At 42.2% G+C, this 24,642-nt stretch overlaps 1 protein-coding gene across 1 annotated transcript in view; it reads right to left on the reverse strand.

Moving 5' to 3' along the window:
* STPG2 (sperm tail PG-rich repeat containing 2) overlaps positions 1-24,642 on the reverse strand; it is a 2,086,618-nt gene that overhangs the window by 22,141 nt on the left and 2,039,835 nt on the right. Inside the window, exon 13 of the mRNA XM_069238264.1 lies at positions 14,204-14,338. Coding sequence (XP_069094365.1) covers positions 14,207-14,338 — 132 coding nt within the window. The 3' untranslated portion in view covers positions 14,204-14,206. The remainder of the gene's footprint in view (positions 1-14,203; positions 14,339-24,642) is intronic.

Consider the following 24,642-nt stretch of genomic DNA (forward strand, 5'->3'; position numbering starts at 1 on the left):
TTATGCAGAGGAAAGCACGCAAACTCAAGCGGGACGAGAGAGACTACTTGACTGGTAGAATTTTTACCTTTTCTAATAAATATGATCATCTTTTCCTTACTGGTGGGCTCCCCAGTGGTTCAGGTTTGTCCAAGTTCTCTGACTCAACATCTGCAAGTACTTCGTTAACTAGTGATAGTGAGATGGAGGATGGAGCAAGCACATCTGCTCAAGAGACCTCAAGTGGCAATAATTTTTTATTAGAACTAATGAGGATGAGGCGGGGCAAGAGTGTTCAGAACAAAGGAGTGTTGTATACAAAAAAACTAGGAGGGGCAAGAGAGGACCGGGCAAATGTTACAAAAGAGGTGGAAGGAGTCAAAACGAGATCTCGAGACAGGAAAGTGTAAACTCTGAGGATGCATCATTAATCAATATAGTAAATCTATCGAGTGTGGTCTTAACGACAGGGATCAAAAGTCTTCTATCTAAAGGTCTTAGCTATTGTCCTAGTAACTTTGGTGACCCGTGTAGATCCAAAATTGATCTGTTTAAGTTCATACGGAAACTTAAACTTAAGAAACATTTTAAAACTAATCCCTGCATTGATACAAATTCTGAGGCTAATGTTTCTCCCTTAAGCACTTTATCTATTGAGGATGTCCAGGACACAGCAGTTTTATTATCTCTAGTTGAACGAGATGAGGAACCTGACATTACTGCTAGAATTTTAAATGATCTAGACATGATCTCAAATAAAAGTGTATCGAGTGGTTTAAGAAGTAAATCTAGGTGGACTCCGAGATCTCTGGGCTCTAACTCTTTAGATCAGTTTTTTGATGTGGTATGCCAGGATTATGACAATTACTTAGCTAGTAACAAATATCGATACTCTACAATGAATTTGAATACTGAGGAATTAGCTGCTCTTCAAGAATTGAAACTTAATAAAGACATTGTTATCAGACAAGCAGATAAGGGTGGTAACGTGGTTTTAATGGATAAGTTGGACTATGACAATGAGATTCTGTCACAACTTAATGATTTGTCTTGTTATGAGAAGATTCTATACAACCCCATCACTAATCTTACATTTAGGATTAATAACAGACTAGCAGTGTGGCAACAACAGGGATTACTTAACAAAGATGAATACTCATATTTGAAGGTACACCATCCTCGTTATCCATGTATATATACCTTACCTAAAATACATAAAGGCTTGCCTTTCCCACCAGGGAGACCCATTGTTTCAGGCATACTTGGACCTACGGAAAGGCTTTCAGAATTTGTTGACTGTTTTTTGCAACCACTGGTTCATAATCTTCCTTCATTTATCAGAGACACCACGCATATTCTTAGCATTCTGAGTGATGTTGAATGGGATAGTAACATGCTTTTGGTAACTCTAGACGTGGTATCTTTGTATACTTGTATCAATCATGACTTAGGCTTAGAAGCCTTAAAATATTTTCTAAATAAAAGATCAGCAAATCTGTGGGATCACACAAAGATGTTATTGGAGATGATCACTATGATTACTACTAATAATTTCTTTTTATTTAACAATATGTGGTTTCGACAAAAACAAGGTGTAGCAATGGGTTCCAAGTTTTCTCCATCCTATGCGAACCTATTCATGGGGTGGTTTGAACACACATGGATTTGGGGCCCTGATGCTGTTGCATGGCAGACATATATACTATTCTGGGGTCGCTATATAGACGACTGTCTAATGATTTGGACTGGAGGCGGGGAGAAACTTGTTGAATTTTGTGATTTTTTAAATTCCAACCACATGAATGTTAGATTCACCTATCAATATAGTAATGTCAAGATTGAATTTTTAGATGTTGAACTTTTTATTACTGATGATAAAATTCATAGTAGACTTTTCCGAAAAGCAACTGCTTGCAATTCTATTCTGCATGCTAAAAGTGCTCACCCCAAACATCAGGTGGCAGCAATTCCTTTTGGAGAATTCATGAGGGCACGACGTAATTGTAGTATATATGATGAATTTGTTGCCCAAATGAATGACATGGAGAAGAGATTTACAGTCCGTGGATATTCAAAAAAGATTTTTTAAAAAGCACGACACAAAGCAAGATATTTGGATAGAAATAGAACTTTGATACTTAAAGTACATGAAGAATCTAATAGAACATGCAACCTGGTAAGATTTATAACAGACTACAATGAGGCCTCCTTGATCCTTAAGAAGTACATGACTAAACATTGGAATTTACTACTGCAGGATGAGTCACTCAAAGATGTGGTGTCTGGAACAGTAGTCACATCTTTTCGTAGAGGTAGAACCCTCAGAAATTTATTGAGTCCTAGTTTCACTACTATCCCCCCTAAGAAAACTTGGTTATCTCAGAGAGGTATGTTTTTTTTTAAATGTGGTTTTTGTGGAGTCTGTCGCTGGGCATGTCATAAGATGCAGAATTTCTTTTACAATGGTAAATCATTTGTAATTTGTTCCACTATGGACTGCAACTCCAACTTTGTTGTTTATATAATACGCTTCAAATGTTCTAGAATTTATGTTGGAAGCACCATAAGACCACTCAAAATCAGAATAGGAGAACATATGCGTGCTCTCAAGAATGCTGATATGAGATATCCGTTAGTGGCACATATGATGTCGTGCGAGGCACAATCAACCCATAAATGCTTTGGATTCTTTGGACTTGAACACATCCCCCGGGACCCTAGGGGAGGCAACAGAGAGCTACGTTTACATAGACAAGAAGCACTATGGATCATGAAATTAAGAGCTGTGGAATCAGGATTAAATTCCGATAGAGAATTGGAATTCTTTTTGGGTGACTAAATTCTGGCTCTCTATGATTACAGCATGTTGCATTTATTACACTGAGATGTTGACTATGCATATGTTGATTCACATATTGTGGTTTGTTGTAAGTACTGTTTGATTTTGTATGATATATTTGCACTCATGAGTTAAATACCAAGATTCTCAAACATCATAGCTTTTAAGCAAACATGGGGGCCTCGCTTGCATTCATATGATTGAAAATTATCCCTATATGTTCCTTAATTTGGTTATTGGTCTTGTTATCAGTGGCTTCACGTGCTAGTATTTATTAACGGTATTTGAGTCATATAAGATAATATTTCCTGATTGTTTACACCACTAGGTATTTCACTGAGAAACCTTGTAAATTTATGGCGTTAGTGTGTTTCCTTTATATACATCTAGTGACTGGTGATAAGAGCACTTAATTTTATTTAGTGCATTTTACTGCATTTTGGCAAAAAAAAATTGTTTCAGTAATATAGACTTGTACTAGTTTATAATAATTCTCTTTTTAAACGATTTGTTGTTTATTGCAGCCATAAAGCTACATTGGTTAATGTATGATCGGGCTAATCATGGTGTACCTGTTAACATTTAGTTCGGGACGTTTTTTTAAGTCCGTTGTCTATTTTTGTGCCCTTCTACTGGATCGTGGCAACCCGGGAGTATATTTACTTCCGGGTTCATGTGCGCATGGTCAGCGCACTCGCTAGGCGTCCGCACACAGAGACGCCGTGTTCGGATCACAGATATTATATTTTTTGAAGGATCGTGGTAACCCGGGAGTTTATTTACTTCCGTGTTCATGTGCGCATGGTCAGCGCACTCGCTAAGCGTCCGCACACGGAGACGCCGGTTTCGGATTACAGATACTATTTGTTGAAGATCGGGGTGAGTTTGACTGTATGCTGTTGTCGGGAATTGAATTATTATTGTTGCGAGACTACCCTAAAACGGTACTTTCCTTCAAATAGATTTATTATATATAATTTATTGATATTTACTAGTATACTGTTGTTATATTATGGATTATTGTTGGGCTATTGTGCATGTTTATTGTGCATATTAGGGTGACTTTTATGGCACAATATGTTAAATTCTAGCTTTCTTAAGTGCTTGTGTTCTTTATTTCTTAACAGCAGATCAAAACTCCATTTGGATAAGTTACATGTTGGATTACATTTGGCATTACAGCTTGGTTGGTCAAGCTCTAGTGGATAACAAGGTATTTTGGTTTAACAATTAGTGGCCTTGTGAACACGGTGGTGCACTATGGTGGCATGTACTGGTTTCTGGTTTCTAACTAAAAGTTGTTTATTATTTTTATAGAGTTTACGGTATGTTTTGTAAATTTCGGGTTTGTGTATTTAGGCTTTCTATCGGGTACTTACCCTGAATTCATTTCTCTCACTTAACGTAGTGGGTTATATTATCCAAATTTCACCTTCCTTGAGCTTTATCACACATATATCACGAACTTGATGGTTGAGCATATTGGTCTTAACTTGTGTATTTTGTTTATGATTTCTAGCCCTGAAGAAGTCGTTAGGGATATAAACATTTCCCAAGACGAAACACGTGTTGGCTGGAACCACAAATTTCTTTGGATTTTGGACTGTCTAATGTGTAATCACAATCTGAATAAACTTTGGACTTATCATTTTGGTTGAATTTAGGACCTTTCTGTTGTATATGGACTAATATGTACAATTAGTTTTCAATGTGAATTGTTTATTCAAATATTCCTTTTGTGATATTAGAGGGGTCCCTCTTTGTGTAGATGCTGAAAGCAGTGACAGATGATTTTTGGGGAGCCCTACATAACATACATTCTGTGTGATGCCGTAGAGGACTTTACTTAACTGTCACTGCATAGTTGATGTCGCTCGGAATGCCTCGGTAAGAAACATCCCCATTATTAGCGGCAACCAGTTGATTGTAAAAGTTGTGCATGAGCACACATATGCACATACTCACTTCTACTCATCCACAAGCCCACACAGGTGCACATACTAACACCCACCCATTCATAAGCACACAAACACACACATACTCAGACTCATCTATTCACAAGCACATACATGCACGAGCTTACACTCACCCATTTAAAAGCACACTCATGTAAATTCCCATTCAATGAAGACATAAACGTAATACCATTCCATGAATCATCTATGTGGTGATGGCTGTGCAAGGCAGAGCCAGAGGGTTGTGGCAGGAAAAAAACACAATGGCCCAAGAAGGCGACGGAGGCTTTGGGAGGGAAGCAAGAACAGGAAGAACGCTCTGCTTCCTCTCATTAGCTAACCTCGTCAAGCGTAAACCACTGAGAGGACGGCCCTTCTCCATTCGGCCCAGGATGGGGTGAGGTCAGCAAGACTAGCTGATTCTACATCACTATGGCTGTCATTACGAGAGGCTAGACTGGGAAGCTGATTACTATCGCACCTTTGAAATCCGATACCACGAGGGTCGAAATTTGAAAGGTGTGATAATTATTTCACATCACAATTTGTGTCCTTTAAGATGGGGCGTAACATGAGGATTTTAGCTCTCTGTGCACCAAAATCTGCATGTACTGGGATTTTGCTGGGCATTTTCCACCAGTAAAATTCAGCAGTAATCTGCACACAGATCGGAAAAGAACTAGCCACTTGTAATGAGGGCATCTGCGTCGCGCGGTCGGCAAAGAACTAGTCACTTGTAATGAGGGCATCTGTGTTGAGCGGTCGGCAAAGAACTAGTCACTTGTAGTGAGGGCATCTGTGTTGAGCAGTCGGCAAAGAACTAGTCACTTGTAACTTGTAATGAGGGCATCTGTGTTGAGCGGTCGGCAAAGAACTAGTCACTTGTAATGAGGGCATCTGTGTTGAACTGGGAACGCAGGATGTGAGGTCTCACCGATGAACAGTTAGCTCTGGACACTTCAGGTCTTTAACCTAAAGCACTCCCCCTGATCATCTGGGTGAGGATCCTCAAATGACTTTGCAGGCTGATGTTGTTCATGTCTTCAGGGCTGTAAGATCTTCAGCTTGTCTAATCTTGGCTGCATGGCACCTGTGAATTAGTGTATGCAAAGTGTCTGGTTTCCTGACTTTGACATGATGAGCGTTTGTCATGCTGACCTTTGCTCAGTCCTCTAATGCCCAATTTGAGGGATTGCCATTTCATATTATCATTTGCTATCTATCTATAATCCTAACTTTCATCCTGCTAGCAGGAGTAAAAACGCCTTAAACGATTTTACAGCATTGAGAATAAGACCTTGTCACTAATGATCTGACTTGATCCATGTACAAGTAAGGGAATGTGCCACTGATGAGAAAGACAATATATTTTCTTTTGGCCTCAAAGAGTATCTTCAGATGATATGACAAACACTAAGCATGAGGAATTTGTGCTTTTTATGAGGAAATATAATACTTTAACCCTATAATCATCTTAATTGTCACATTTCATACTTGTAGTGTAGGACCTCTGTAAGCCTTCTGGGATCTCGGTAAGGTAGCCTACGGGTGATAAGCTGCGCTCTACAAGTACTGATTGATTGATTAGGGGACTTACGTGAGGTACCCTTGGCCCCTGCTTGATGAACAGGTGACAATAGTGTCCCTGCTTGTTAAATAAGCCTTGAATTACTAAAGGAGAACTAGATAGTGCATTTTGGCCAATTCTACTGAGACAAGAATTTGCTGACAGCGCTAGGCCCGACACCTGAAATGTCTGTTGAGCTTTCACCACCAGGAGGTTTAATTTGATAGTTGAGAACAGGCTAAATGCTACACAGGCGTACAATTCGACACTACCCTTGAATTTCCATTTTATTGATTTCATAAGTTACACAGTGATTCATCTGGAGAAAGTGCCAGTTAATTTGGTTTGCAGCCCTTTTGCATCACCAGAATTAGCAAACAAGAGGTACTGTTAATGGACTGGCATAGAAGTGTCATTATGATGAAGTTTGATAGAGATTTCGTTGGAAACTTCGTTATATCTCATTTTGTCATCTGGCAATTTTTTATATGCTACATATACACACTATAAATAAGAAGAAATAATTATATTTCTGGTTTGCTATACCCGTGGTATGAGCGCTCCATATTTTGAGATAAGCGTTTCTTACTCTTTTTTCTAAACAGGGGTGGGGGCTCTAGGAGAAGCCAAAACATCGGGACCCAGATTTACTCATGCTTTAGGTCGGATCCGTGTTGCCTTTGTAATACAAACTCAATGCAAAGTATTGTGCTGGGATTTATCATCCAAAGCAAATAAGGTTTGGGAAGCAGCCCTTCATCAGAGGGTTTATGTACTAAATAATTATAATCACTAAATAGGGAAATAAATGACCATGCAAATCAGCTGTAATCATAACCAATCTTTTCAGATATGGTCACTCATTTCTTCATTAACATATCTTTAAAAAATAAATCATATTTACATAATTTACTTTTGTGTGGTTTATTGTAGTCTATACTTCCCAAAGTGTCCTCATTTACGAGTTTTTCCTATAATTTTACCAGGGCTGAACCACTTCCTTTTTCACAGACCTACCTATTGAGATATGTATACATTCTCACATTATCTCTTTTGAGGATCCCACAAGATACTCCACTGTAAGGGGGAGTAACGGCAGCAAATAAGTGATATACAATGACAAGATTGCACATAGTAAGGCTTTAACATCTGAGTAGATCTGATATGGTGCCTGTCCTCAGATCTGTACCCGGAGTACAACAAGACTAACCTTGATGTAACCACACAGCTCAACAAAGCTGGTGGTTTGTATAGGTAAATTGTTGGTAATAGGGCCTCTATTGCACTTTTACAAGTAAGCTGCAGTTCACAGAGTACCTAATCTAAATTTAACATATGAAGTGGATACAGTCAAGATAATGCTCAGGCCTAGTTACTTGTTTTTATTTAGAGATAACTCGAGGTCACTGAGATAGTGACTTAGAGGACTCGGTCATTCACTTTAGCTTACAGGACCAAAATAAGTCTTTGGGTAATCTGAGCAGATGGGTGCAGGGTTATTTAAAAAATGACCAAACTTTAGGTGCACGAGGATGTTTTTAACACCTGCTGCCCACAAGTGGCTGTCAGCCCTTCCCTGGAGTGCTATTCTGTCATAGATTTAAAATATATTTCTGCATGACGGTTTCCGTTCTACTGTACCCATACAGTACACGACTCAGTGCACTAATGTCGGAAATGGGTTTGATGTCTGTCTCCATACACAAAGGAACTAACGGAGTACCTGGGCCCAGCATAGGACCTTAAGAAGTCATTTGTAAGTCCCTAGTAGTAGTATAGCCCCAACGTTCACCACTATGGACTCTGCACCTGCTACTTTCTGGCTGTACACTTATAGTACTACACTAAGAGGTTGGCTCCTGGTTTGATGATAAAGGTGCAGTACAGTTGTCCTTTTTGAAATAAGCTCTGCATCTTCTGTGTAAGCAGGCCAATCTAAATTATGACTGAAGGATATGCCAAGATAGTCAAAGTTTGATACATACTCAAGTTTTTGTCATTTTACTGTAGAGTGTTTTTTCAATCAGTGAGTGGGCAGGGGCTTAGGGGCGGCTGGCTTAAGTGCCATTAGCATAGTTTTGGCAGAATTAACGATCAGGTGTTTCTCTTTACACTGGTTTTCAAGTCCCAGCAATAATCTGTGCATGGCTTTAATTTAAATAACATCATTCATGCAAATAATTCCATAAACGTAGTGCTAAGAAATATCCTTGGCGTCCACCTGAGGGAATAGGAAAGGTGTTGCTATATTCCCCAGATGCACCATAGTGAACAGGTGCCTTAGTTCCCATAGGTGGGCCTTCCACGATCTGCAACAGTGCCTTATCAATTACCAGCCTGTCTAATTCTTGCCATTGTTGAAATATATGAACTAAGTTCAATGTCGCTTTTTAGTCAATAGAAAAGGCAGCTTTAAAGCGACTTTCTTTATTTTAGTGTATTGAACACACTTTGGCCCATATTTAAACTTTTTTAGCGCCGCATTTGCCTCATTCTTTGACGCAAAAGCGGTACAAACGCACAAAATACAATTATGGCCCATATTTATACTCTTTTTGCTCTGGATTCGCCTAATTTATTTTAACGCAAATTCGGTGCAAACTGAACTCCATATTTATACTTTGGCGCTGGACCCGTCGAGCGCCAAAGTTATGGAGTTTGAGTCATTTTTGGGACGTGAAAACCTACCTTGTGCTAATGACATGCAAGGTAGGCGTTCCCGTGCAAAAAATGACTCTAAGGCACGTGCGTCTTATTTATCCTCCGGCGTCATTTTGACGCACAGGAGAAGGCGGGCCTTAAAAAATGGCGCCCAGCTGGATTTGCGCCGTTTTTTCATGCCTGGGTCAGGGCAGGCGTTAAGGGACCTGTGGGCTCATTTCCATGGTCTCTGACCCTGGAAGCAGTCCACAGGTGCCTTTCCCTGCCCCCAGGGACACCTCCTGCCACCCTTGCCCACCCCTGGGGAACATCCATGGATGGGGGGACCCATCTACGGTAAGTAGAGGTAAGTAATATTTTTTTTTTTTTAGGTGGCTTAGGGGGGCCTAACTTGGGCCCCCCTACATTCCAAGGTGACCAATGGCCATGCCCAGAGGACAGAAGTACCCTGGGTATGGCCATTGGGCAGGGGGGCATGACTCCTGTCTTTGCTAAGACAGGAGCCATTTCCATCGGGGTTGTGCATCCAAAAAGGACGCTAGTCAGGTTAGAGTCATTTTTTTTTACTCCAACCTGACTTGCACCACTCTTTGACACACAACCCCCAGTCTTCCCTACGCCTCCGCTGCCCAGTTAGAGTCATTTATTTTGACGCTAACCAGGCCGCAGCTCCGGCTACCATCATTCCTTGAATATGACGCCTGGCTGGCACGTTGGAATGGTGGTGGCCGGCGTTAAACTTTTTGACACAAACCTGCGCTGGTGCAGGTTTGCATCAAAAATTATAAATGTGGGCCTATATTTTGTACGTTTGCGCCGCTTTTGCGTCAAAAAATGACGCAAATGCGGCGCTAAAAAAAGTATAATATGGGCCTTAATGTGCAAATGAATTTCCTGATCAATCGTCCCTATTCGTTTGTGGAAGCCAGCTAGCACATCAGTAAGAATAGTTTATCCATAGAATTCTGCAACCTACAGGGTAGAACACACCCAAACATTTAGCTGACACCTTATAAAAGTGATATTGGCCTACAGTTAGAAGGATCCATTCTGCTGAGAGGCACTAGGATGGCAGAATGCCAGGATGTAGGCCTGGAATTGGTTGCTGATAAACCCGAATCGAAAAACAGTTTATGATAGAATCATTTTGATCGTCATACCCTGAACTGCTGAAATGCACTTCATTGCCATAATAATGGTAACCGTGTGTTATAAAAATGCCAATTAACAATACAAATTATATTATACTGCGCCAACTTCCTGGCAGTGCAGGTGCCCTCTATGACACTCTGGAATCACTTTTGACCCCTTCTGACCAATGAGTGGCTGCCAGTTTTACTGGCCCGTGACTTGTTGAGGAGGCACTGGAGCTGGATTTAACAATTCAGGCTTGTATTAATCTATGATTCATGGGATTATGGGATAACGTCCTGGGAATGGGGAATAACCAGCTGAACACACCACTACCGGGTCCTAAATTACAGGATTGCCCCCGATTTTAGGTAGTTTCATGCTGATGTTTACCACTTGCCCAGCGCAGGTATTAAACACCTACAGGCGGGGAATGTGGATATTGAGTAGGGGCAAGGAGGGCGTCTAGGGCGTGAGGAGGCTGTAGGTTCTCGGGAGGGAGCCTTTTCTGTTCCCAGGGGTGATAGACGAAGCAGGCAGGCATGGTTCTGTCTCTACCGGTAGACCCTGAGCCTCTCAACCGATGGTTCTACTGGGTGTGACTCTTAACCCCAGCAAGATCGGGACTGGTGTTTGTGAACCCAGTAGGTGTGGGTTCACAAACAGCAGGACACTTGTAGTTGCACAAATCGTTTCGCTATATCGCCCTCCCCCCCGCAGACCCCTAAAGCTCTAAGCAGCTCGTAATGGGCAGCTGGTACTGTGTTGATGGCCCAAAAAACACCTGCAGTGTATTCAATTTTCTACATTTGAAAGTAGAACAAATGGTTAAAAATTGTCAGAAATCCTAAAATCTTGCTTTTTCAGGGCTCTGGCTAAGAATTTTAGCCTTTGCTCCTCAGGGACAGACCAGAGTAGGCTACAGTCCTGCAATAAACATTGCAAGACAAACCATTTAATATTAAAAGTGTGTGGCTAGTCCATTCAGGTAGTATTAACTGGCTGAGCAATGATGCACAGCTTTCTCCCTCAAAACGCACAAGTCCCCTTTGTGAATTTGAGCCTTGCACAATGTACCTTACATGTGCATGGATGCCCATCTCATACTTGTGTGACATGCATTTGTACAAATATTTGCGACTTTGAGGCAGAATCACTTTTTAATGAAATCTACATGTAAAGATATCAAGGCAGCAGCTTCTTTGACGATGTAGAATGACCCATTCTTCTGAAACAATTTAGGCAGGTGTGATGATAGACCAGGACCCATACAGTATACAATCTATTCAGAGACGGGATATATGGCCTAATTTAGTGATGTCCAAAGTGCTCAACGCTTCCCATGCTTTTCTTAAAGATTTGGCTTTTAATATAGAAACTTAACGTTGTTTCTGAAAGATAATTACATATAATATCTTTTCACTTGTGTAACGTTCTCTAGCCAGCAAAGAAAGGAACGTAGGTCTTTATGCTACAGAAAATAATTTAGGAATACCTTTATAGTTATTTCACTATCGTATTCTCTTGCAAATCTGTGAAAGGACACGTTCCAGAAAAGGATTGACATATCAGTGAAAACTATTGCAGAAACTGTCACAAGAAAACCTACTTCAGGCAACTTTGTATGGTGATGATATTTTACTTGCCCATATTTTGAGAGAACTGAAACCTGAGCTCTAGTCATTTTTATCTAGGGCGTTTTCCTCAGGTGTTCAAATGACTAAACAAGCCCACTACTGAAACAGGACAATCTCGATTCCTCTGAATAACTACTGCCCTGTCACCACTTCTACTACTTCTACTGACTACATTTGTAAATGTATGTCTCCCGAGAGCTGCCTCTAGATCCCTTTCATTGAATGTTGCCCAGCAAGGACCTGGCAGTCCAGCTGCAAGAATGCATCAATCACAATCATTTATTGCAATAATTTCACATTCGCTTTAGTCTCCTGTGCTGCACAGAAAACTCTTCTTTTTATTTTGTAGACAATCTCCTGTGAAGTAGGAATCTTGGTGAGGAATGTCTGTTGATTCTTCTGAGTATCTTAGTGGCATTTGATATATTCATTATGAAGCACTATCATCCTTATTTTCCATTCACATGGTCATGGGAGGAATGGTACTGGAGTGTTCCTCATCTTCCTTTGCATCCATAATAATTTTTCTAGTAATGTTCCTTCACGCCCCATCCCTGGAACTATCTAGCAATGTGCTCCATTGCTCATCTTTGCTCCGATTAGTAATATGATGGACCAATCTAGAGGCAGAGTGTGTCACTGTCAAAATTAAATACATTGATGGCACTTAGCATATCTTAAGGTGCTATTATCTGATTAGCTCCAATACCTAAAGAGATGCTTCTCTATGATTGAAGATTTTATGTAAGTTTCCCAAGTGATGGTCAAACTCAGGCTCTCATTACAACTTTGGCGGTCAGTTCCATTGACCACCAAAGCCGAACCCGCCATTCAACTGCTGGTGCTGGCGGTCAGCAGACCGCCATATTACGAGTGGTCGCTGCTCACCACCATTTTTGGGACAGAGAGCAGCCATCATTCATTCTGGCGGTCGGAGGTGCAGAGGCTGTTCCCGTGCCAGCACCGCCATGCCAGCATGAGTCCACCCTCTGTTTGACAAGCCGTTATACGGCTCGGCAGTGTCCTGCTGGCGTGGTGGTGGCAGAGAGGGAAGACCGCCAGGACCCATCACCTCCCGGACGCCCTCCTCGATGGAAGAGGTAAGTGGGCGTCCGAAAGGGGGACAGAGGGTCTGTGGTGTGTTTGTGTTTGCGGAGGGGGAGCTGAATGCGTGTGTGTCTGCGAGTGTATGTGTGTGTGTGCGTGTATGTGTGGGTGTCTGTATGGATGAATGCAAGTGAGTGGGTGTGTCTGAGTGCATGTATACGTATGCTGAATGGGTTTGTATGTGAATGCATGTGTGCATGAAGGGGTGGGAGGGTGCCTGTGAGTGTATGGACGGGTGGGGGGATGTGTGCATGTGTGGTGACATGTGTGTGTGTTTGTTAAAGGGGTATTGAATGCGTGCATGTCTGCGAGTGTATGTGTATGTGTAGAAAGGGATCTAGAATGAAGATTCCTGTTGCCGGGTGAGTGACTGTCAGGCTTTTCGTGGTGGGGTGACCGCCACGGAAAGCCTGGCGGTGTGCAACCATGTAATCCGGACGGAGGCCTGAGGCCTGCCGCTGGATTAGAGGAGGTCACCGCCGGCCGCAGGGGTGTAACCGCACCACTGGGCCAGGCAGAGTTGTGGAGGTTTGGCTTCAGCCAAACCCCTCAACTCGTAATACGACGGTCTTCACCACCAGCTCCGCGTCGGTGAGACCGCCACGGCGAGTCTGGCGGTCTCAAGATGAGGTTTGTCACACTGATGGCATACTCACCGTTTCATGTGTCCATGGTGGAGCAAACGGTAAGCATGAAGCAAATATCTTTTTTTTTGCTCCAGGTTCAGCCCTGCTCACAGAACCAAAACGAAAATCTGTCCCAAACATATGTTCAATAAGAAAACAAAGTAAAACTCCAGGATAAATAAATCTGCATCACTCGAATTTGAGCATCCTAATTTACACTCAAAATAGTATTGTCCCTATTTGGTAGGGACTCAAAAGCTCTACAAATTGCCAACATTCTAACCAAATTTTGACTGTCCTGATGACAGCTCGCCAGTTAAATTGATACTAGCGCATGGATCGTAATTACAAGTAGGGTGATGTTTACTGCACCAGGTAATGACCAGGTGTGATATGATCGCAGCCATCATTACATCCCAGAAGGCTAAACCTGTTCAAATTTAACATCGTAAAAGGCCCAGCTGATATTGGAACATGCTGATTTGGGTGCTTATCGCACAATATTCCCAAATAATCAAACTAGGTGATAATTATGTGATTATTATCACATCCAAACCAGGTCCAATGTGTTTTTATAAAAACAGTTTTCATGTGCAAGTTATTTTCAAATACGTCACCATTTCTACATTACATTACATGATGTTTGATTCGCTGGCTCAAAATTAAGACAGCATGATTGGGGGATGGGACAGTTAACTCACTAGTTAAATGGCTAAAGTGCACCCCTGTGGAGGAGACTGGTCCTTCCGAAAGTTGTCCATTGGATGCTGGGTGGGATTTGACAAGCTTGCGTTAAACGTCTTCTTCAGTACAGTGTCCTTATACATTGGGCTGAGCTATCGAAAGACAAAAACAGGAATAATGTCAATCATAAGTCTTGAATTGTGTCATAGTTACAGTAATAAGAGACAATTGGCTCTCCCTGTGACTTTCTATGAGTAGTGAGAGTTCTTACTCAGTGAACATTCGGCGGGCCATTCATCTAATTGAGAATGGGAAGTATGATAACTTGTTTTTGGTCTTGCTTAAGAGAACAACTGTCTACATGATCGATTGAAACCAGTTCTTTAAAATATATATGGAGTGGTGCTTTGGACCTACCCAGGGGAGCATATTTATCTTATATCTGCTACTGGCTATTTGGTGTATCACTACATATCCTGTGGTGGACTTGTTTTGTAATGAATTATGAAGTATTTTACATCCCAAACGTATACTGAATCCTCATAGATTAAAGCCCAGATCTACTAAGCTTTTTGTTATCCTGCATCATGCAAAGTGGCTCAAGGACAATGCAAAAGCTTCAGTAAGATTTACAAACCCACACAAGGGACAATTTGCATCACCTTGCATGATTTTGTAAAGAAATGTAATGCAATGCAGCGGCTTGCACTGTGTTACGCTACATTTCATAATGGTAGGAATTCCATGGGTGGAGCATGGTTATTTCCATGCATTCACCCATGGAATCTGACGCAATCCCAGATTTGCTTAAATCAGTAAATCCATGAATGCTAAAAAATGGCACCCTCACCCAATCATGGTGTAACAAAGGGAAATATGTTTATTTCACATTGTATTTCCTCTTTCACATGTGCTGCATTACGCAGCACACTAGAAAGAGGAAATTGCCCATTAGGATAATCTTTGTGTAGGAAGATTTCCCCTTGTGCGCAAAACAAACCTGGCAATAACAAAGGCACCCTAGCAGCATGGCAGAAGACTACCTGCATTGGTGCTAAGCAGCACATTGTGTGCCAGTGCTAGGAGGGAGTAGAAGTGCCCCCTATTTTAGTAGACATGGCACATTTCTGTTCTCTCCATTTCACACAACACAGCACACCTGTGCTTGCTGTCCTGAACTGCATGAAACATTAATAAATATGACCCTACATATCTTGTTATACATGCACTGTATACATAACCCACTCCTTTTTAATTGTTACTTTTTCACAACACCATGGTTTGTAAAATGTTTTAGTCACGACTCACATTTTTTCCTACTGGAGTGCTCCATACCTGATAAAAAACAATGACAATACTGGCTTTAAGGTGCCAACATAGGAATCCACAAAGGCTCTGTGCACACTTTCCACATTTAAGCCAGACCTACTCCCATTGTCAGTCCTTGTTTAGATACTGCTTCAGGTTCACTGCTACCATTTCTAGGTGCTGTACATTAAAGGCACTATCTTCTGAAGGATAAAAGGATCAGTTGACTTTTGCGGATTTCAAGCTCCAGCATTACAAAAATATCTCATTAATAGGGGTGGGCAATAAATCTCACTCCGCCTGCAGAGTTGGTGGAATTTTGGCCACTCTGCATTATTCTTGTAATGCAGAGATCCAGTCAAATTCTGCCAACTGGTTTATAGTGTTTTTTCTCACATGTAGCTCACCAACAGCTAATTGGAGAGTGAGAATTGACATAGCGTGATTTTCAGGTGCTAGGGGGGCACCTAGCAAACCTTTCCCAATGCGGGCAGTCACAACCATTTGGGATGAGAAAACTGCTGCTTAAGAAGAAAATCTACTTGAGTGGCAGCAAAACCAACTCAAGAAGCAGCGCCCTCTAGCATGCCACATGGTGCCATTCAGCACTGATCGAACTTGCAGCATTAAATATTAGCACGACAGGCAGCTTTACGCCTATTCATGGAACTTAGTGGAATCTCTTGGAGTTTCTTTGTGACTCTGTGGAGTGTAAAACATCACGAGTTCTAGCACCCCTAATCATTAGTAGGCATTAGCACAAACGGTCATGACATTTGCACTTGGTGGTGTACACCAATCCTCATCTCATGGCTCCTTAGTGGTACAAGGATCTGAGGACCATAGGCTAAGATTTCTGGGAAATGTAAAGGTTATAAGGCTCATTAATATTAACCTCAATTCTACATGAAATGTCTCTGAAGAACTGCTGTCCTTTCTACACACCACTTCCCATCTGTAGGCTCTGGAAATACACAATTAAACTAGGCAATTGCCAGATTGCTAGGCAGAAGCCAGCTAGCAGCCAGTAACTGTTTCGATGATGAGCAGATGAATATTGAACAGATAGGTGAGCGTCAATGTGGTGAACTAGAGGTGATCCCCATTAGACCTGCAGGAGCATTGTATACCTTCATAGCCAATGCACCTGTTTAGTGATTACATTTATCTTTTATCCTTTTTTGAAAATATAAGGGTAATTAGAACATTAAAACGTTGAGAGCTCCATTATTCTTAATTTTTCTGTTTCTCCCTGTTTAATTTAGAACATTCTATCCTAATGATCTAAGGGCCATATTTCTACTTTTTGACGCATAACTGTGCTAACGCAGTTTTGCGTCAAAAAAATTAGCGCCGGCTAACGCCATTCTGAAGCGCCATGCGGGCGCCGTATTTAATCAATGACGTTAGCCAGCGTTAGCCGCCGGCGCTGCCTGGTGTGCGTGGAAAAAAACGACGTACACCAGGCAGCGCCGGCGTAGGGGGATATGGGGCTTGGGCGTCAAGAAATGGGGCAAATCAGGTTGAGGCAATTTTTTCGCCTCAACCCGATTTGCGCCATTTTTTTCACTCCCAACCCCCATAGAAATGACTCCTGTCTTAGCAAAGACAGGAGTCATGTCCTCTTGCCCAATGGCCATGCCCAGGGGACTTATGTCCCCTGGGCATGGTCATTGGGCATAGTGGCATGTAGGGGGGCACAAATCAGGCCCCCTATGCCACAAAAAAAAAAAACACTTACCTGAACTTACCTTAATGTCCCTGGGATGGGTCCCTCCAGCCTTGGGTGTCCTCCTGGGGTGGGCAAGGGTGACATGGGGTGTCCCTGGAGGCATGGGAGGGCACCTCTGGGCTCCTTCAGAGCCCACAGGTCCCTTAACGCCTGCCTTTTGCAGTCGCTAAAAAACGGCGCAAAAGCGGCCGTACGTCATTTTTTTTGACCCGCCCACTCCCGGGCGTGAATTTTGGCCGGGAGTATAAATCCGACGCACATGCCTCAGAGTCGATCTTTTAGACGTGAACGCCTACCTTGCATCTCATTAACGCAAAGTAGGTGTCCACGCTAAAAAATGACGCAAACTCCATGGACTTTGGCGCTAGACGCGTCTAACGCCAAAGTATAAATATGGAGTTAGTTTTGCGTCGAAATTGCGTCAAAAAAACGACGCAATTCCGGCGCAAACAGAGTATAAATATGCCCCCAAATGCCTTGTGTGCCTCTGCCTCTGCCTCAGACTACACCTCATGTTAAAGGCCCTCGTCCTTTTAGTGTTTACAGTCTTTCACTACTGGTCTAACCCTCTGCAGCAGACTATATTAGATAACTGGTGAAGCCAGTCTCCTTGTATCAAAGAGTGAGGTCCAGCCACATTCCAATTTATCTGAAAAGTTTTAAAAACATACATTTCCACGTCTTCTCTGAAACCTACTCTTTGCATCACCTACACTATGTGATGCCGAGGGCAGCCATGTCATGGATTTTAAGCAACAATGCCCAGATTTACAAGCATTTTACACAACGCAGTGTAGCAAGTGAAGTTGCTGTGCTGAGTTGTGTGAATGGGAGAGAGCAAAAATATGCCTTTGTTATAGATAGTTTCTGAGCAGGATGTTTTACCTTCCTGTACAAAAACTGTACTTTGAGGCTTTTTACTCTTTGTAGAGTGAAGCAGACAGGCAAAGAGGAAATAATGAGGAGAAATTAAAATATTTCTCCTTGTTGCACTAGCTTCAGACAGATGCAGCGCTTTGGCACAAATCCATGTCTACAACTCTTTGTAAATATCCATGGGTGGATGCACAGGAACGTTCATGCACCACTCATGGAACGTCTCCCTGACACAAAGTAACACGAGACAGCCGGCCAAACACACATGCACTCTGAGGGGCAGTGTTGTGCATTCCCCTTCACTGCTCCTCATCCCAGATGCCCGGTCCCTTTCACAACGAGGGGATAATAATCATAGTTTATTATCCCCTAGTTTTGCAGCTTCTGCTGGTGGGGGGGGGGGATGTGCAACGTCATAACGGAGGAGCCAGCCCTGGGTCTGAGGACCACTGCAAGTCCTCAAGGCTTGCTCATGGGGTCCACAACAGTTTTACAAAATTAGTTAGTGGTAAAAATAATAGATTAAACATACTAAAGTATATGAAAATATTGAAGCAACATTGAAAATTTGAGAATATTTTGTATATTTGGTTGAGAATTAAGTAAAATATTTCAATATTTGAGCAATTGTATGGTTTACACTTGTTTTTGTGTTTTTGAGTTTTGTTTTAGGTTTAAATCACAGAAATTGCATGGCTAGGGGCACCGGCTTCAAATAATGACTCAGTTGGGATCTTCAAATTCCAGTAATAATTCAGTAGGCTCCAAACAATTCAAACTGTTCAGAACCACTACTGCTGAATAACTGCTAGACAAATTCACTTCGTGAAAGAATCAACGAAACCAAAATGAAACTGATTCACAAGTCATAAATGCGTGGACATACAGGGATATCCCTCTGACGCCTATACCAGAGGTTTTCTACTGTTCAGAAATCCTGCTGGTTTCCTGCTCATAGGTTTGAAGATTCGGAATATCTGAACACGTACATTGTAATTGGAAAGTTTCCAAACTTTCGTCTGCGTTTTCTAACCCAATGTGTGCCAAGTCTGCATCGTGGAAAATCTAACTGAAGAAATATGGTTAGAATTTTCTTAAATTTCACGAAAGTCTTCTTTTCTGTTTTTTTTTCACAATGGAATACATGTTTTCAGGTGACGTCCCACCCGGTCCTGACACATACTTAAAAGATGGGAATAGCTATACATTTTGGCAAATTGTCTACAGCAGCAACCCATGGTTCATCCACGTGACCATTTGAAATGGCAGGGAGGTATTGGAAACGCATTGTCTATGGTTGTGAAAATGGGAGTCTATTAATTTGACTGGCATTGAGTTAATTGAGCGTTATTTCCATCAAAGACAGTACATCGGCCTTGACCTGCCTCGACCATCCTCCGAGGACAGGTGTTAGAATTGGAAACGTGTCCAGAAAGTACAATGTCGGGTTAAAGTACCGTCAGTTGAAGTGATGACATATACCGATTTGAGAAGTCCCGCAAAGTCAAGTAGCTGTTCACTTTATTTGCATTTCGATTTCGCTCCTACCCCTTGAAAATTTCGGACACATTCCTGAATTTCATGCGTCAACAACACCTACACACGCAAAACTGATTGGTCCTAGGTATGCAAGAGAAAACAACACCAATTTAAGGCCTCCCCCAACTTCGTTTGCAGCTTTTCCTTCACAGCAACGAATAGCGTGAAATGCCATACACATTTATCCTGCGGCGCTTAATCCAGTTCGAACTTGTTTTCAGATTGTAATTTAGACTAAAATGGTGTTCTAATATTACTCCATTCCTAATTCTTCAAGCCGTGTACACGTTCCCTATTCATTCGGGGTTGATGTGAATTCAGTCGGAGACTTCATCCACATGTCTATTTTGAAATACAAAGATGTGACATGAAAGCGTTCAGGCACAGCTGCAGAAAAAAATCGTTGCTCTTCAAAAATTGCATTTACACGGTTTAATGTAAACCCTCAAAAGCTAATCATGTACTGACTGTGTATCTCTCTTTACATTTTAATAGCTATGCATCCGTTTTATCTTGTGTCATGGAGGAGTCAAGTGTTATTGTGGTTTACTGTATTAATAACACACAGATGGCGGCATGTCACATCTATTTGGTAAATGTGAATATTGAAGAATATTTCAATCTAGTGACTCTGGCATAACCACAATACTGCTACAACTGGAATCCCACAGAAGTTCTGAAATGAAAGATTTGTGCTGATGTTTTTCTGAAATGACAGGTAACAGAGGGTTATTGCTCAGTCTTTCAAGAATGATGTATCATGGGTCAGTCTTTCCAGGGGCAGGTGATGGGAGCCAGGTCCAGGTCTTACCCCTTCTTGGGGAGAGGCAGGAGAGAGGTAGGAGGGGAGGGGGGAGGCAGAATATTGTACTCTTGCCACATAGATATTGCATTGTACAGTGCTTACAAAGTTGACAAAGCGTAAATGGGTCCAGCTACTTGGCACAAAATGTGGAATTCCTTTGCTTTCTGAGGTAGATCCATTTGTCTATACATCAAAGCAGCCTTCAATGTGATTCAGTGGAGGTTTGAGCTGTGTGATTTCTGAATTATTAGTGAATGAACAAATTACTTTTTACGAGTTTGAACTGCTGGGGAAATTGTCTTTGACTAATCAGAATCCTGTCACATAAAAAATGAAAAAGAAAAGTTAGAAGCTAGAAAAAAGGTTGTAAGCGTTGACCCACTTCATCAGAATACCAAATGTGAATATGCATCAGAAAAAGATTCAATTAATTAAATCTAATGGAGCTTATTTGCATACCAAGTGGTCACCCTCAAAAAACCCAGCTGGAATTTGGTACTCATTGCTTGATAGTTCCAGACCAAGGGCCTGATTTAGGGTTTGGCGGATGGGTTACTCCATCACAAATGTGACAGATATCCTTTCCACCTTAGCATAACTGACATGGAAGATAATGGACTTGTAATAAGGCAGATGTGGCATCCATCATGTTTGTGACAGAGTAACCCATCTGCCAGTCTGTAACTCATGCCCCTAGTTTAACCATCTGTGTGAAAAACTGTGAAAATGTTGCCTAAAAACAAAACCACAAATATATTTATCATCACGTTTTATTGGTGTAAATGCTGAGGGAATTAACATATTTGTTAGGTTTTTGAAATGCATATGGTGTTCTAGAGATCTTGCATACTATGATCTTAGCAGCAACATGTGGCCCCATGTATAAAAGCATTTTTCAGACTTAAGTCAGCATTAACACTGTCTCAAGGCAGCCTTGTACCAGGAAGATGGACCTGCCTCACAAATCAATTTCCATGGTTTAAAACAAGGTTAATCTAGCAGAACAAAACTTTGCATAGCAAATAAGTTTGAAACTGTCTTTCACCAGTGAAAAGCCTGTATCAATCAGGCTCGTCTTCCCTTAAGTTTCCAAAACTCATCAGTAAAGCAAGGACTTAACAGAGAAGAAAACTCAGCAAAATATTTTTAAGGTAAATCACATGCTTTTGGCCGACTTGCAACAGAAAACATTTAGGCCCTCGTTATGACTTTGGCGGTCAAAACTGTTGACCGCCGAAGTCACGCCTGCCAGGAGAACGCCAGTGATGGCGATCTTGAGACTGCCATATTATGACTCCTGGCAGCACTCTGCCATAAACTGGGCAGAGAGCCACCAGCAGCCATACTGGCGGTCAGCGGTCTAGTGGAGGTTGCTCCGCTGGCACCACCACGTCATCACAACACCGCCCACCCGCTGTAATACAACTTTGTAATCAGCGTGGCGGTGTTGTGGTGACGGGCGGTGCCGGCAGAGCAGGCCCCATGGGCCATGTTCCCTCCCGGATGACCACCAGGTAAGTTGATCGACTGACGAGGGGAGGGGGAGTGTTGAGTGTTGTGTGCATGAATGGGTGTGTGTGTGAGAATGGACTGGGGTGGGGCGGTGTTGTGCGTGTTTGTGTGCGTGTGTGCGCAAGTGTCTGGGTGCTTGTGTGCAAGCGTGTATGCAGGATGTGGGGGGAAGGTTGTGGCCATGTGTGCATGTGTGTGTGAATAAGTGAGTGTGGGCGTGTGCGTGTATGTTTGTATGCGTGGATGTGTGCGTGTATGTCTGTATGTGTGGTGCGTGCGTGGATCGGGGAGGGGAGTCAGTACTGGAATCAGGTGAGGGAGGTCAGTACGGGGATCGGGGGAGGGGTGGTGCGCTGCTTGGAGGGGTGGGGGGGTTCCTGATGGGGTCGGGGGTGGGTGTGGGGACTCTTACAGGGGGAGGTTGGGGAGTCCTGTAGTGGCAACAGGAGTTAGTATTACTGTCGCCAATATCCTTACCGCCAGGGATTTCGTGGTAGGGCTACCGCCACAGAATCCCTGGCGGTAAGGATACTCAAAATACCGGGGGTGGTGTTAGGTGGACCGCCGGGCCGAAAGTGGTCAACCTTTGGCCAGGCGGTCCTACCCACCTGGCGGTACAGGTGGTTAACTGGCTGCAATGCAGCCAGTTCACTTCCCTTGTCATAATTTGGCAGTCCTACACCACCACGCTGTCGGCGGTCTGGCTGCCACCGATGGCGTGGCGGGGCAGGACCCCCACGATCACAATGACCCCCTTAATCTGTTATGCAACATCTCAAAATTGAATGTTGATTGGGATCTTCACTCATTTATTACCGTACTAGTTCGGACTGCCTTGACTTCTGTGAATTATATGGCAATACAACCAGGACAAAGAAATAGTATATGGAAGTTTTAGCCTTACTCTCAGGTCCATTACATTTACTGAACCACTTCTAAAAATCTAACACAAGAGACATTCTCAACAGGATTTGATGGACTGGCAAAGGAATGATTTGACAAATGGGACAGCCCTGTTTAAAATTTGCCAATGCCTCACTGCCACACTGTTTGTATTGCAGTGGAAGATTTACATAGGACTACATGCCATTTATGTAGTTTAGAAGTGCTGGATGGCATAGATCTTTAAACGATAGTAAGTTCCCATTCCTTGACTAGAGAGACAATAATGCAATGCACTCTTTTTTGGGAGAAACATCTTGGTTGACTATGGCATCCTTTTTCATCAAATCACACAATGAGTTTGCCGTCAACTCATTCCTCTCTATTTGTCTACAAAAAGTGAAGAAAGGTTGCTTCTGCTCAATTACTCAACATCATTTTGCCAAGTACTCACACCTTCTCAATACACCCAAGCCCTGCAAAGGAATAACTGTCCAACATCAAAGTTTATCAGTCACTTTGGACTCACTTTCCAAATTTAGGCAAATAGTTGCACATTGCGACTGCCACAGGTGCCCCTTTTCAATATTACAGGAAGCTCTCATGCCTCCAGATTATTTAGAAATTGAATATTCACAACACAAGGTCTCCAAAACATCAGAACAGCAAATTTATTGTTAATGGCAGAGCTCATTCCATTTTCGCGCAGCTCCAATAGTCAAAACATTTGGCAGAAGCACTTTTACTAACTGGATCTGGCCGCTACATGGGAGTTCTACTCAGAAAATACTTTATTCGGTTACTTAAATTCATAAAAGCACCATAAGGCAGCACAATGTGACAATAATAAATATGTTTAAATACACTGCTATACATTTAACATAAGGTTAAAACCACAAAAAGATATTCACCAAGTTCTACTCATTTGAAAACCAGTCTCACTAAACAAATTAACCACCTCTCCAAGATCTGTAATTGTCATTTCAATTTAGTGAGAAATGATGCTTCCCTGTATCCTGCCGCTTTCAGGTCACATTTATCCAGACCACAATACTTTCTAGACAGTTAAGTGGGATGGGACTGGAGCTCTTGGAGGCCTGTTTTGAAGGTAGATAGCGACTGCCTCTGTATTCAGCTTCCTGGAGTTCATGGCAGGAGGCACAACAGGTAAAATTGAGAGTAATCGAGAGAGAAATAAAGAAACATATAGAAACAGAGAGGAAGAGACATTGGACAGTGTAGGAGGCTGGCCTTTTAGGTAGTGTGCAAAGTTAGGCACACAGTGCAGGTGGTCCAGGCAACCACATGTTGGCTTACAGAGATAAAATCTAGACCACCTCATGCTCTACGTTTTATAGTGGCTTGGTCGAGCAGCTAGGCTAATATTGGAGAAGAGCAAAGCATTTGTTGTACTCACAGTATTAAAACATGAGACCGCACACTTAACAGAATAATTTGAGACCAATTTACAAAAATACTTCCGATTTAAAAAAAAAAAATGAAGACCAAGACCATCAAAATGGGATAAGCACTTTTTAAGTTATTAATTTTTGAAGTATTATTAAAAATAGTATTTTTGTGCATAATCACACACCATAGGAATCAATGGAGAAAATCATTAAAAAAAAGTATATAAAAACAGGTAGTGCGTTTACCAGTGTCTCCTTTCGCAGATATGTTGAGGTCATTGGTGGGCACTATGGACCAGCTGGAGAGGTTGTGGTGGCTCTGGGTTTTTTGCAGGGGCAGCTGCAGAAAGTCGTTGGAGCTTTTGCCAGGTCACTGCGAGGGACCACTTGGAA

The sequence above is a fragment of the Pleurodeles waltl genome, chromosome 1_2 (assembly GCF_031143425.1).
Source record: "Pleurodeles waltl isolate 20211129_DDA chromosome 1_2, aPleWal1.hap1.20221129, whole genome shotgun sequence".
NCBI classification, from domain to species: domain Eukaryota; kingdom Metazoa; phylum Chordata; class Amphibia; order Caudata; family Salamandridae; genus Pleurodeles; species Pleurodeles waltl.